This window comes from Balaenoptera acutorostrata, chromosome 4 (genome assembly GCF_949987535.1).
Source record: "Balaenoptera acutorostrata chromosome 4, mBalAcu1.1, whole genome shotgun sequence".
Classification (NCBI taxonomy): Eukaryota; Metazoa; Chordata; class Mammalia; order Artiodactyla; family Balaenopteridae; genus Balaenoptera; species Balaenoptera acutorostrata.
Window position 1 is genome coordinate 103,052,901 of NC_080067.1, and position 16,005 is coordinate 103,068,905.

Consider the following 16,005-nt stretch of genomic DNA (forward strand, 5'->3'; position numbering starts at 1 on the left):
GTAGTTTACTGTTTTTCTTCATTAGCAGCCTAATTTTAGGTTAATGGTATTACCCCATAAGGGCATGCATAAGGAGCTAAAGCAAAGCAATTCAGAGCATTGCCTGAAAGTCTAGAATCTGGAGGTTAAAATAAATAAATAATTTTTTAAAATAAATAAATACACAGTCTTAGTCAGCCAGGGAAACACCAAGAGTGTAGGATATTACACAGGAAGGAAAGGATTAGCAAAAATAATCCTGAAGGAGAAGAGGACACTGCAAAAGAAGAGATCATTGAAAAAAATTATGTTTTAAAAAAAAAAACTTCCTGTGGTACATGCTGAAAATAACAGGATTAGAGCTCATCAAAATTTGTAATCTGAACGTTTTTTCCTGTGCTAACACTCACAGTGGTTCTAAACCAAAGCTGTGACTACAAAAGAAGAAGGAAAAAAATGTTGATGAGATTTAGAAATCTAAAAAATAGAATTTATCATAAAATTATACTGGATCTGTTTATTTTTTTTAGTTATTCCAGAAAGAGTCCCTTCTCTTTATGCCCTGCTAAATTAATTTGAGCAACGGTATTAAACATTTCTGTTGTACAAACATGCTGTACAGCTTCATGAGCACAGCAATTCAGAACACGCACTTGACTGATAGCTATGGCAAGTACACTAGCACTTGTGACGCCTATTTCTAGCATCTCAGATCACTCCGGAAAATCATAAGCTCCAGGAATCTATCATAACTTCCATAATACAGATTGAAAATTGATTTGCTTCCATGATCTTTGTGAAGGGGATGACTTTATAATTGTCTTTAAGTCCATCAGAAGTAAATGAATATTTTGTGCCCATGTTAACTGAAAAGAAGAAAATGGTCTTTACAACAGTGATGTGAACTATAGGAAGAAGTTATAAAATTTACATCCTCAAAGAACTTTGAGAGAACAGATTAGATCAGTAGTTCTCAACAGAGGGCAATTTTGTCCCCTCCCCAGGATATTTGGCAGTGTCTGGAGACATTTTTGGTTGTCACAGCTGTGGAAGGGTGGAATCCAGGGAGTAAAGGCCAGAGATGCTACTAAATATCCTACCTTTCACAGGAAAGACCCCCATAAAAAACACTGTCCAGCCCTAAGTGTCAGTAGTGCCAAAGCTGAGAAACCCAAGAAGTTCCTTACAGCCTTAGGACTCTTAAAAAATCCCATCTGATTATAATCAGTTCAAGGTGACACGATCAGGGTATCTCAAAGATGAATGAATTCTTTCATGCCACTAGACTGTTTCAAAATATTATAAATAGGTCAATGATTCAGTGTGCTAAATAGCTGAATCAAGTTAATCCTAAGTGCATTTTGAAGAATATGGAGAATATCTTAATCATTGGGCAACTCTGGTACAGAAATGTACTTCCTTTGAAAAGGAATACCTAAATTTTAGAAGAAAGTTTCCTGACTAATTGTCAGAAGAGAAAAGAAATAGAAAAAAAGAAAAATCAGACTTCATTGTTTTACACTGAATTCCCACACAGACCCAAAGAAAAGATCTATGTTAACATGAGGTTCAGATAAATAACTGTTGGTATTTTTTCCTAACCACAAATATCTTCAAATAACTTAGTTTCCTATGTGTGTTATTCATGTTTTTCTAAAACTTTAGAGCCAGAGCCTATTATATTTTTTACCATGCATAATAACGGATAATTTCTATTCATTGATTTTTAAAAAAAAAAAAATTAGGAGTAATTGAATATAAAATTCCAGGGAGCATTTGCTATGCCTTACAGCCTGTGCCTTCAAGAAACTCTGTTTATGAGTCAGAATGACTTGAGAGCTATCCAAGTACTGGGTTGTGATTTTTTTCCTCATTCCAGTGCCAACTTAGATCTTAAAGAATTACCTAGGGTTAATGAGAAGGAATTCTGAAGACTGTCACTACTAATACTAATCCCTGGTAGAAATGCACAATGAATTTATTGACTGCCTGGTGGGAAGGGATAAGAGCAGAATAGATTTCTTGAAATAGTCTGTTGCTTGATTGTTTTGAGGGAATTATATTTGGACACTCTATTATGAGGAAGTGAGATAAATTGTTTGTTTTCTGACTTTTTTAGCTAAGAATGAAACCTTGGCACTGCCTGCTGAATCTAAAACACCAGAAGTAGAAAAAATCCCAGCACAGCCCGTAACAGGTAATGAGAGCCCTACGTTATTAACTTTGAGAAAATAAATAATATGTTTTTTCAAATAGTAACTGATTGACAAGCCTGTATTTTTTTTGCAGTGAAGAGCCAGTAGGAAATTCATTTTGATCATAAGCACACAACAGTAGGAGATTCTGGGTCTTTAATGTTTGGAAAAACAGCAGATGCAAAATGAACCATTGAATTCTATAACTGATATGTAATATGGAAGCTGTATTTTTCACTTTAAGTGAAAGTTGTTACCGCAACATTCTGAAATATTTTTATACTAAGATGTAATACCATGGTTTTGGTGCTTTCCTTTTATAAGAAGACATGAGAGCAGTTTTTCATTTCTTCACTTTCACACGTGATTGGTTTAGCAAAATGCCATTATCTCTCATAAATCCCTAGTTTAATATCTATGAAAATACCTTGGAATCATTTAGTTACAATGTCTCTTGAAGATTAACAATGCTCGTGTAGAAAATACCTAATAGTTCAGTAAAAATCCTTTAAAGAATAAACGCAGTATGCATTTTCCCCAGTTTATCAACCATTACTAACAAACGTTCAGCATGTCTTCTATGAATGAACTGCCCAAGTCCAGCCCACTGGGGACACGTTATTCTCTGAACTACAGAGTTTTTGCCAGAGCAATACCACTTCATCCAGAGCTCTGTGAAACAAATATCTGGCAAGAATTCCTCCAAATCTACATTTAGCAAAGTAACTCCAATCTAAAGTGAATTTTTTAACCCATAAAATTGCCATAAATTGAAATATCAGTGATATTTACCTTGTACTAAACTCTTGGACTCCTAACTAGTCCAGAGAAAATAAAGATTGGCGGGGAAATAAAATGGCTTGATTTCAAGAAACCTATTCAAGTAGAAATATTTCTGACAGAGTAAGAAGTACTTGGTCCTACCTAAAGGTGAGAAATGGACCTTCCATCCCCCACGTTCATGGGAGTTGGAGCAAGGGTAGACTCTGATGCTGGAATAAGCTATTTGAATGAAATTCCTAGGTAGTTTTCTGATTTCAATATAATTAGCCAATACCAAGAAAAGCATTCCCAACTACACTTCTTCTCTTGGCATAGTATCTGATGGGAGAGTCAACAGAGTTCTTAGTTCTCTGCCAAACCTTCCTCAGGATTTTCCACTTCAGAAACACTTAGGCAAACACCATAATTCATTATTCAGTGTTACTGTGTTTATTTCATATCCTTACCCTACAAAATTCTGGAATTGTGTAGCTCACAATTCATTCCAGATCTCAGTGATCCTGGTTCTTATTCCTCAAAAATTATTTACCTGAAGGTCATCTTTACCTTTGATCTAGCACTTGAAACAACCCTGTGACTGAGCATTTGAATCCTCATAATTTCAACCCAGTTCCAAGCTTTGCATGTTGACTACAGTTTGGAAGAGAGAAGTCTTAAAAATGTAGTAGTTCTAAATAAATCTTTTTGACCTGGGTCATTATGTTATCTGCCCATTTATTAACTTGTTTCATAAATATTTATCCTGTGCTTGCTTACTATACCCCAGACTTAGTGCTAAGAAAAAAGGGCAGACCCAACATTATGATTAATCTGATAAATGCTTCCATGGGGGTCAATTCCACGTGCTTTTTGGAACACATGGAAAGTGGACAAACCCAGAAAGGAAGGGTTGGAGGAGGTGTCAGTTCAGACACAAACCAGGGAGCCCTTAACATAAATAACTTGAAAAGAATTAGTCCGTGTAAGTGTAAGTTCTAATTCTAAAGGGCAACAAAAGTGCCTTATGGTCTTGAGTTGTTTCATCATTTTATCTTAATTTGTAAAGTCGTCTTTTTTACCTTCCAGTGACTCCTGAATCAGTTCCAAGAACCACTAAACCCACTGTGTCTAGTGCATTAGACATTTCAGAAACAATACCGGGTAATTCTAAGAACTTTTTTTCTTAAAAAAAAAAAAGAACCTCCCAACCCTCATACAAAAGTAACCCCAATGCCTTGGCTTCCCATCCTCCCCACTTTCTTTCCTACCTTACTGGCAGTAGTTCATCTTCTGTTTCTCGGACCAATTCCATTAAAGAGTTAACGACATACCTTGATCCTGATGACTAATATTCTAGGCAGCTCTGGATGCTATATGCTAACTGTACACCCTTTTTACCAGTCTCTTGGGAGGTATAGAAAAACAGAATGCCAGCCTTTTAACCTACAAAGCTTGGAGGAGTGAGAGTCTTGACTATGTCTGTGCTTTCCATTTCAGTTGGCTTTTCCAAGTCTTGTGTGTACTAAACTTAAGGAGAATCTCCAAAAGTGTCATGCCTTTTACTAAGAATTTCATGTCATGTAAGTTAGCTGCTTCTTGGCCCAAGAGAATCTAACCTGCTTTATTCTCTTCTCCAAAAAAAAGAGTAGCATGTACGTATTTTGTTCTGTACTTGTGATGTTGATCTTCCATGCCATGGCCATTTGAACGTATACCTTCAGATTATAACTATGTAAAACTTTTCCAGGGAAAGCCAGCTATTTCCATGAAAGGCATCAGCTGCCCAATGCACCCTCTGTTATGAGCATGCCTCACATGACATGGTTAAGCCACAATGTCAAATCCCAACTCAGGGAGTTTCTAACTGAATTCTTCTTTATTGCAGTTCTCAGGGGAAGGACCCCCGAAACACCGCAAACTATTTTAATACCTAGGTTTGAATTGCCACTGAGCACTCTAGGTAAAAATTATTAAACACTGCAGATTATTATTACCTTGGAAATATTATGCATGCTTGAAAGAAGTCCTTAGGCTAATTCATTCAAATTTATCTCCTCACAGAATAGAAGGGACACATGGCTTATAGAACAATAAACTCTCCAATACTAAGCCCTTAAATGTTATAAATTCTTTATTTTATAATTTAGGATCCTAAAGAGTCTTTCTCTATGACAAATCCTTTGGTAATTTTTCTTGGGGGTAGTCATATTTTGATATTATATTTGATTCTTTTAATTCAACATTATTGTGTCACTGAATAAACTGTTTTCTATATTTTTCCTAAATATCTTTTTACTCAACTGTTTCTCTTGAAAGAGAAGATATATTTATGTATTTCTACAGACTGCTTCTTAGAATTCTTAGAATTTACGTGCAATATCAAAAAAGTTGTTGGGGGAGCTTAAATATAAAGTCATGTAGTTACTGAAATTCTATTTTTAAAAACTATTGGACAGACATTTTCTAGTTCATATGTGTTTGGTGCTTGACTTGAGTTTAAACTTAATATATCTGAGAACACACGTACGCATAGCTGAAGAAATTAGGACACTAGTTTAATAAGGGTGAAAAGAAGAACCCAAACTCCTCACATGCAGTGGCTTGATTATACAAAATAGAAAAAGAAGCTGTCTTATATTATCCATCATTGAAACACAAGAGTAAGAAATATATACTACTAACAGTCCCTTACCTTACCTGAGTAATTTGCATTTGTGTGTTTGTTTTTTGTTTTTGAAGCTTGAGATTTTAAAAACCTTTTCTCTCACACTTCAAGCCATAACATTTCTTGTGTGTTTCATTGCAGCTCCAAAAAGGCTTCCAGAATTTCCTCAGGCAAAAACACCCTTCCCTTTTGAGAAACCTGGGGGCACCTTGGGTAATAACAGCACCTTAAATCTGGTGTTACGATGTGGGTGGTGATTGCTTAATTCTGTAGAACACGTTTACTGGATCTTATCTATGCAAACCTCAATGAACTGCTGAATTCAGTCAGCTCAGCCAAACAAGTGGTTGATTTGGTTTAAACAAAAAAAAAAAGCCAAAAACAACTATTTCTCTGATTGGATTTTCTACAAATTCAGTAACAATTATCAATCTATTAATTCCATATATAGCCCATTTAGTTAGTTTTCCATCCTCAAAAAGGTGAGAGTATGACACCAAACTAGTTTCCTTCTAGTCTCTACTCAAATGCTCTCTGAATGGGTGTATATTGATTTCTTCTTGATATGTGATGATGTTTAATTGGATCAGTATGTGTTTTTTATTTCAGGCTACTGGTAGCCACTTAACCACACCAGCAACCTATTTCTGTCTCTTTATCCTCTCAAAAAAATTCTCAGTGAATTCCATTTCTTTTTTGCTGTAGCTTCAAGTCAAAAGCCATGGATTGTGCCTACAAGTAAAATATCTGAAGATTCCAAAATTCTACTGCCTCAAACTGGTAATTGCATTCTTTTTTTAAAAATAGATTGGAGCAACAGTATGGAATAACTTCTCGTTTTTATTTTTATAGGTTGTTTAGCTGATTATCCATATGCTTTGTAGTAAATGGTAAAGTTATAATCCATTCTTGATGCTTAGATGAATTTCATTTTTTTCAATACAAAAGCAAAATGCTTTTGCATTTGTTTTAAAGATCTGTGTTTTAATGTCTGGATATACAGTTAGAAGTCTGGCTAGAAGATGAACTGTGAATTGGCTCATTGAATTTCTAGAGATCTCTTTAGTGACATGAGAGTAGTAACAAAAATAAGAATCCCATCGTGATCTGATTTAAGAGTATGAATTTAATATTTCCCTTGCAGTTAGATATTTCTTTTTCAGTAAAATATCCAATGAACATTTGAGAGTTTACTTTGTGCAAGATATTATTACTGTGTCCTAAAATATGTAAACATATTGTGATATAGAGGAAAGACCACAGGTCTAGGCACTAATACTGGACCTTGGTTCCAGTTCTGGCTTTACTACCAACCACCTATTTGAGCTATTTTTCTCTACTTTCCTGGATCCTGGTTTGCTCTTTTGTAAACTATAGCAATTGGCTTTTTCTCCCGAGAATTCTTGTATTCCAACACTAAAATTGATTGAGTGAAATAGCTTCCTTTTTAGAAAATAGATTTTTCTCAATTAAAGAGTTTTTGCGTTTACATCTTTTCTCTGATGTCTAGTGGTCAACTAAAGAAAATATTCAGCATGTGAGAATTATAAGAAAACCTCACAAACCATTTTGTGTGATTACTTCTATGATTTTTGTTTTACTTATTTGTATTTTAATTTTGTGAACCTTCTAGTGGTGCTGTTTTTGAGTACATATAATTACTATATAATGTAGTTAGAAGTTCATGTAATGATGTTAAACACACCCCCATTCTGTGGTATTCTCCAGAAAGGAGTCCAGCACAGGACTGGTTTGAGAAAGGATGAGAATGAGCCTACAGACACATAGATCTTAGTCAAATGATCCTTTCTCTGGTGAGTGTAATTGATTCAGATCTTAGCAAAAGATACAAGGATGGCATCAAATGAAGTAAGCATGTTGCAGCCCTCCCTAGTTTTCTCACGTGGGAAAACACTTATAAGTTGGTTATAGTTGTCAGCCAATACAGAGGAGCCTTAAATTGGGTCTTTTCTAAGCCTTGATTCCCCATGTCACTGACCCTGAAATTCTAGTGCCATTACTTAATGTGGGTGTAAGAACACCTTCAGAATTCAGGTCACCTGAGTCTAAAATCCAGGCTCTGGGTGGAGTTTCATACTGAGCCTCTAGTTCTGTTAGTTAACACAGAGGCACAGCTGCACTGCAGACTGTGGAACAATGCTAGTCTGTGGGCGTGTGTGATGGTTTATCTGCTGCACTGTGGCCCAGCTGGCCTGACCCCCATGTCCTTTACAAGTATCACATCTTCCAAACCAAAGACTGTTGGGGCCCACTGAGTTAGTAGAACACTTAGGTCCCTTTTATCTCTCAACTTCTGGGCTATAAACACAGGGTATATAAGGTCTTCCTGGTTTCTCTTGAGCAGCCTCTAGATTTTTGGTGTTTATGATTATTTAAGAGCAAACTGACCAAAACCTCCAGGAAACCACTTATGAAATTTCAATGCCTAGGATATGAATTATATATAAGCCTGAATTGAAGCAAGCTTTAGGGGGTAGGGAAAATATGTTTGCAGGTGAATGTTGTAGAGTTACAAAGAGACAAAGATAGATGAGATTGGAAATCCCAGTAAAAGAAAAGTTCCTTTTGCCTTAATTACAGAAAAGGAATATTCTGGTTTTGCCCTGGTGGAATATGAATAGTTGCTAACGCCGCAGGAAGCAGGTTCATTATTCAGCTGCTTCCCTCCTGCTAGGCCCACCTTAGGCTGCCAGAGAACTTCCAAAAACTGCCGACTGCCAGCCGTCTCTAGATGAAGTGTGTGGGCCTGTCATGGGCTGTAGCAGTTCAGTAGGTATGATTGCAGGCATAAGCATCAGCCACAGAAACTTCCTAGCCTGCCCTTACAACACTGAATTGTTATGACTGGGCTACTTGGTATGATGTTTGGAGAGAGAGCATTGGCATCACCAGGGAGCTTGATAGAAAGGCAGAATCTTGGGCTCTACTTCAAATCTGTTGAATCAGGATCTGCTTTTTAACAAGATCTCCAGATGATTTGTATGAGCATTAAAGTTTAAGAAGCACTGCCTTATCACCGTAGTCTGTAATACTTCACATGGTACAGATAAGAAGCATCGAATGTGGTCAGTTATAGGACAGGAGGCCTGAAATCAATGTAAAATTGGTTTCTTAAAGTGGGCGATTAAGTATTTCTTGTTTCTGCTAATACTTTTAACACTCCGATCTACCTCTTGTATAAATGTTCTGTGGCATCTTCCTAACGTGTTAAATTTCAAATTAAAATTTATCAAATGTGTTACTTGTGATTTAAAGAGTTGATATATTCATACAACCCTTTTATTCATTTCAGCCTTTGTTTCTCAATCGATTTTGTGTGAATTTACACAGGCACTAAGTTTCTATTTCCTGTTTAGTTTCAACATATATGATTATTGTATTTTCCAGTTACTCACATGGCTTCCTAATGCAATTATTTGAGAATTAAGAAGAGAGAGAGGCAGAGATAGTACTTGAATGTCGGTCCATAAAATCATTGGTCTCGTTTTTAGTTGTTACATCTTTTGAAGAAATGATATATTTCAGCTGGTATTAATGACATTATTATAGCAAAATGAACATATTTTGTTTTCTCTGTTGGCATGCAATGCATCTATATTTACTATGTCAATTACCTTCAGCCAAAGACCACCAGGAACACACCTGTATTTGAACAAAGTTAGGTTTATTTACTTTTTGTAACAATGGAGAATGCAGACCATGAGGAACTGTGGCTCTGTTAGTAAGAGGATGTTATGGGATTTAGTCTTGTGTTAGGTGATTCTGGGGAGTGTTCAAGGAAGCGAAGCTTTGCTCTGAATTGGATGCTGTCTGAAAATGGGAATAATCTGTGACAGAATATCTTAAGAATTCTTAACTAGAAGGCAAGAAAAGAGGAGTGAGACTAAAGCTGTGATTGGTAAAGATATTAGCCAGAATATGAGGACAGTAATTTTTGTGTTCACGCGTTTGTGTCCCACACAGTTACAGAATGGTCTTGTTTTTGTCTTGGTCCATCTTTGTCACCAAGTGAACTTGTCTGAGGTTGATGTTCTTTTCAATTGTCAATGTTCCGTAGGTGAACACAGCAGCCTAGCTGTGCGTGCCTGGCCAGCACCTGGATGCCAGGAGCTGCTTGTTTCTTTATCAACCATTAAACGTGGTTTATCAGTACCTTTTGTAAAACTCATTTTCCTTCAACGTTTACTAGATTTGTTTTCCACATTTACTTCATACTCTGTATCAGATAATCAGAATGCATGCTCTTAAAAAGATTTCTGTATTACTTTTGTCTATAAAAAGATATGTGGAAATTCTAACTTGCATGTCAAATATTGAAATCATTTCAGTAGTTGATGGCAAGAGTGGGACAGGGTATTTGGAATTTGGACTGTCCTAGGAAATCTGAGAAGTGCAGCCATCAAACAAATTCTTCCCTACTTTTAGTCTATTGGCCCCAATCCTTCATTAGAGCTGCATTTTGTGATCTCATTATTTGGAATTGTACTTTGTTTAAACCTTCTCTAAAGTATGTTCAAGTAGGATTGATTGATTTTGCTTTCCTTAGCAAATCCACCTTTTCTTAAAGTACAGAAAGGAAATTATAAAAATCTGCTCTTTAACTATATGCCAGAATGTAAACTTATTTATAAATTCTATATTAAAAGAAAGTTGGCCATATTTTAGAAATACTTAAGTGCTTGTAACAATCATTCAAAAAAGTCAATCTTTCTGATGATGCAGTAGAATTGGTCTTATGTTCTACTGGAAGGTAGCCAGTAGAACATGGTTGGAGAAGGAGGATAGAAATCAGTGTTTTGTTTATAGCTTGCTAATGCTATCAGTGTTAAGCATCCTTAATTTACTTGGCCATCCCCTTAAAAGATCATCATTTAGTACCAGGAGGGATTTGAACAATAATCAAATAAAAAAATGGTTTCTTCGTATAACCCAAGATGATCCAGTGTGTTTATTTGCATCCTTAGAAAACTCTCCAGCCTGTTCTTCCCCTAGCATGCCCAGACAAACTGACTTTTCCCTCTAAGTGTACAGTAACTTATTACTAAGATGACAGTTCCTTCTGGCATAATTATTTCCCCTTGAGCAATAAACAATTATCTTTAGAGACTTCGCTTGGCAGAACTGAGGATGGTCTGCCTCAGTCTTTTCATTAGAATCCACTTTGGGAGCTCGCTTTAGGAGTTCGTTACTAATTATTTTCAGTGTCTCATTCTTTCAGTACTTTGTAGAACTTTAGTAAATTGCTATATGCACTTAAGCTCTATAAATTATTTAAAGCCTTGAAAGCTGAAGTGATCAGCTTGCCTGAGGAGTGGTATACTGATTGGAAAGTTTCGGCCACAGGTGATTTGCTCACACTGGTTGAAAAGAGGTTGAACTCTACATTTGGACCTTATTGTCTTCCTATGAGGTGTTGATTAGCGTAATTCTGGCCCACTGGACTGAATTAAGCCCTAGAGAGGAGAAAAAATAGGAATAAATGGTGGTGTTGATGCTTTGAGATCAGGAAAATAGAATTTAAGTATAGCAGATGGTTTACAGATTTACAGTGGCCTCTTAGAGATTTACAGCCGCAGCCTTTGGTTTTGCTTTATGAGCATTTTCTTGCAGACAATATATTCACAAATTTCAAGGCCAACCAGAAAGCTATTTTATTTTTCCATGAAATGAAGAGAGCTTTATGTACTTATTTAAATGGTACTGAGAACTCTGTGTATGGTGTTTATAAATGCTTTTCTCATCCAGCTACTTATTGATGGTCCCATTGTATTTTCCCCTTGTGTCTTTATATGTGTGTTTAGGATTCTATTTCCATGGCAGGGTATGGCCACACAAGCATATCGCAGGTAATTGTGTAGTAGAGGGAGAGATTTGTGTGCACACATATGTGTGTTATAAAATAATTAAAGGATCTGTTCATTTATTCTCATCTATCCTTACTAAGAACATAAACTACCCAACTGTCAAACTCATTGTTATTTGTTCATTGTAATGGAAATCTTGCCGATTAATTCCATTGAGTCTTCCCATGTACAAGGCTCTGGGGTAAACCTTGAAGTCCATAAAGAGCATGACAGGCACAGTTTCTATCCTAATGAGGTCACGAGGTCTTTCATCTAAGAATTTATGTTTAAAAAGGAGTCTTTATACAAATGCAGTCAAATATTATTCAGCCATAAAAAAAAAGATGGAATAATGCCATTTGTAGCAACATAGATGAACCTAGAGATTATCATACTAAGTGAAGTAACTCAGACAGGGAAAGACAAATATCATATGATACCACTTATATATGTACTCTAAAAAATGATACAAATGAACTTATTTACAAAACAGAAACGGACTCACAGGCATAGAAACAAATTTATGGTTAACAAAGGGGAAAGGAGGTGAGGAGGTTAGGAGTTTGGGATTAGCAGATACAAACTACTATATATAAAAGAGTTAAACAACAAGGTCCTACTGTATAGCACAGGGAACTATATTCAATATCTTGTAATAAACTATAAGGGAGGGTGGGAGGGAGATGCAAGAGGGAGGAGATATGGGAATATATGTATATGTATAGCTGATTCACTTTGTTATAAAGCAGAAACTAACACACCACTGTAAAGCAATTATACTCCAATAAAGATGTTTAAAAAAAACAACTATAAGGGAAAAGAATCTGAAAAAATACATATATATATATATATATACATATATATATATACATATATATATGTGTATATATATATATATATATATGTATATATATATATCTGAATTACTTTGCTGTACACCAGAAGCTAACACATTTTAGATCAACTATACTTCAATAAAAAAATAATAAATTTAGAAACAGGCCAACGAAAAAGTCTTTCACATAGTTATTAATATTCATGGAATTTGAATAAGATAAATTGATGAATTCTTGATCATTGTAAAGGCCTTGTCTGTGTGCCATCATTCAAAATATTTTTATTATGGAATTTGCATCTAATCAGTTTTTTTTTTTTTAAGAGATGATTTTTTTTTTTAACATTTTATTTATTTATTTATTTATTTTTGGCTCTGTTGGGTCTTCATTTCTGTGTGAGGGCTTTCTCTAGTTGTGGCAAGCGGGGGCCACTCTTCATCGCGGTGCACGGGCCTCTCACTATCGCGGCCTCTCTTGTTGCGGAGCACAGGCTCCAGACGCGCAGGCTCAGTAGTTGTGGGTCACGGGCCTAGTTGCTCCGCGGCATGTGGGATCTTCCCAGACCAGGGCTCGAACCCGCGTCCCCTGCACCGGCAGGCAGACTCTCAACCGCTGCACCACCAGGGAAGCCCCTAATCAGTTTTTTAAAAGTAAAAATAAAATGTACAACCAACAAAACATAATTTAGCAATGTAGTTTTAGGAAGTTATAAGCAAATGAGAAAATTGTAGTGTGGCTTATTTCATATTATTTTTTTCTCTGAAAAATATAAAACTAAAATTTAGTTATCGTGATTATAAGCCATTACTGTTTTTTGAAAGAAACTAAAATTGCTTTTTATAGCCTTTGAATTGAACTGCCTATTTTACTAACATTAGACTTCTCCTACAAATTTTGGTCCCATTTATATTCTGTGAATGCAAGATTAGAAATAGTGCTTAATGACAAATGGCTGGAGAATGGCACCCACTAAAGTAAAAATTGGTGACAGAAGATGTTTGCCTCTAAACACTAATGCATGATGCCATGTAGAGTCTAAAAAATAGAAGGGTTTACCTCTCTTAGCTATTTATCAATTTTATAGCTGGAGAAGCCCTTTAAAAACCAGGGATACCTAAGCATTTCCTGTGTTTCATTCTGGTATAGAAAGAAGTATATTTACAAGAGTTTTGTGGGGGGTTTTGTTTTTTTGTTTGTTTGGGGTTTTTTTTTTAATTTTATTTTATTTATTGTTTTATACAGCAGGTTCTTATTAGTTATCCATCTTACACATATTGGTGTATATATGTCAATCCCAATCTCCCAATTCATCACACCACCACCCCTCCCCCTGCCACTTTCCCCCCTTGGTGTCCATACATTTGTTCTCTGCATCTGTGTCTCAATTTCTGCCCTGCAAACCGGTTCATCTGTACCATTTTTCTAGGTTCCACATATATGTGTTAATATACGATATTTGTTTTCCTCTTTCTGACTTACTTCACTCTGTGTGACAGTCTCTAGATCCATCCACGTCTCTACAAATGACCCAATTTCGTTCCTTTTTATGGCTGAGTAATATTCCATTGTATATATGTACCACAACTTCTTTATCCATTCATCTGTCAGTGGGCATTTAGGTTGCTTCCATGTCCTGGCTATTGTAAATAGAGCTGCAATGAACATTGGAGTGCATGTGTCTTTTTGAATTATGGTTTTCTCTGGGTATAAGCCCAGTAGCGGGATTGCTGGGTCATATGGTAATTCTATTTTTAGTTTTTTAAGGAACCTCCATACTGTTCTCCATAGTGGCTGTATCAGTTTACATTCCCACTAACAGTGCAAGAGGGTTCCCTTTTCTCCACACCCTCTCCAGCATTTGTTGTTTGTAGATTTTCTGATGATGCCCATTCTAGCTGGTGTGAGGCGATACCTCATTGTAGTTTTGATTTGTATTTCTCTAGCAATTAGTGACGTTGAGCAGCTTTTCATGTGCTTCTTGGCCATCTGTATGTCTTCTTTGGAGAAATGTCTATTTAGGTCTTCTGCCCATTTTTGGATTGGGTTATTTGTTTTTTTAATATTGAGCTGCATGAGCTGTTTATATATTTTGGAGATTAATCCTTTGTCTCTTGATTCGTTTGCAAATATTTTCTCCCATTCTGAGGGTTGTCTTTTTGTCTTGTATGTAGTTCCCTTTGCTGTGCAAAAACTTTTAAGTTTCATTAGGTCCCATTTGTTTATTTTTGTTTTTATTTCCATTACTCTAGGAGGTGGATCAAAAAAGATCTTGCTGTGATTTATGTCAAAGAGTGTTCTTCCTATGTTTTCCTCTAAGAGTTTTATAGTGTCCGGTCTTACATTTAGGTCTCTAATCCATTTTGAGTTTACTTTTGTGTATGGTGTTAGGGAGTGTTCTAATTTCATTGTTTTACATGTAGCTGTCCAGTTCTCCCAGCACCACTTATTGAATAGACTATCTTTTCTCCATTGTATATCCTTGCCTCCTTTGTCATAGATTAGTTGACCATAGGTGCATGGGTTTATCTCTGGGCTTTCTATCCTGTTCCATTGATCTGTATTTCTGTTTTTGTGCCAGTACCATATTGTCTTGATTACTGTTGCTTTGTAGTGTAGTCTGAAGTTCGGGAGCCTGATTCCTCCAGCTCCATTTTTTTCCCTCAAGACTGCTTTGGCTATTCGGGGTCTTTTGTGTTTCCATACAAACTGTGAAATTTTCTAATTCTGTGAAAAATGCCATTGGTAGTTTGATAGGGATTGCACTGAATCTGTAGATTGCTTGGGTAGTATAGTCATTTTCACAATATTGATTCTTCCAATCCAAGAACATGGTATATCTCTTCATCTGTTTGTATCAAGAGTTTTGTAAAGAAGTCAAGAGTGGTTGATTTTTGGAGAACTCCAGTTTCCACCCTGTCCTGTCCTCTGACATCCATTACTTCAGAGTCAAAAACTCTTGTTTAACCCATGAAATGAGGTAGTAGTGTGCTTCTCAGAGCTGCCCAAACAACATAAAACTTCCAGTGAGTGGTGTTTGTGTGTTTTAGCACTCAGCTATCAGAAACTCCAGAAATAGAAATATCAGGGGCCAAACCTGCTGGCAAATGTGTGATTTTAATCTTAAGTATATTTGAGAAAATGTTTGGAAGTAAGAGGTCCCTGACAGTTTGGAACTTTCAGACGTGAGTCACAATTGCCAGAGGATGCTGGAAGGAGGGCATCTTTCTCCAGGACAGTGTCTTCTGGGAATAACTTGAGGGAAGATGGAGGCCTGGCTTGGAATCTCCAGAATGGAAGGGCCTTGTAAATATGGAAAAGAAGTAGAAAAAGGTTGAATAAATATCATCTCTTGGAATAGAGTACAAGAAAATAAGAAAGTTGGTCCAGTGTCACTAGATGGAAGGGAAATGTGGGAGTTAGGATAACATAAAGACAGTATGGTGTTTTTCAAAAGCAACAATTTAAAATATAAATAAGTCAGCTATTAATTCACAATTTCTTAGCTAGTCAAGGGGTTTAAATACAAGTTGGTAAAGTTTTCCTGATTTGTCTAGTAGTTAGAGCGAGCTGACTTTGCTGGATCCATGATTTGAAATTGGCTTAAAGTGAACCTAAGATCAGCAGCTGCCAACATTTTTGTCCTTTAAAAGATGAGTCATTCTTATCTGATCCTTTGAAACTGTAGCTAGACTAAAGAAAACTTT

At 36.1% G+C, this 16,005-nt stretch overlaps 1 protein-coding gene across 12 annotated transcripts in view; it reads left to right on the forward strand.

The window, feature by feature from the left end:
• Positions 1 to 16,005, forward strand: part of ABI3BP (ABI family member 3 binding protein) — a 263,791-nt gene that overhangs the window by 132,879 nt on the left and 114,907 nt on the right. For 8 of the 12 annotated variants that reach the window (XM_007164013.2, XM_007164015.2, XM_028168601.2 and 5 more), the window contains exons 10-14: positions 2,099 to 2,176; positions 4,023 to 4,097; positions 4,822 to 4,896; positions 5,743 to 5,814; positions 6,307 to 6,381. In XM_007164013.2, coding sequence (XP_007164075.2) covers positions 2,099 to 2,176; positions 4,023 to 4,097; positions 4,822 to 4,896; positions 5,743 to 5,814; positions 6,307 to 6,381 — 375 coding nt within the window. The remainder of the gene's footprint in view (positions 1 to 2,098; positions 2,177 to 4,022; positions 4,098 to 4,821; positions 4,897 to 5,742; positions 5,815 to 6,306; positions 6,382 to 16,005) is intronic. The other 4 variants (XM_028168684.2, XM_057545996.1, XM_028168656.2 and 1 more) reach the window with 1 other exon arrangement.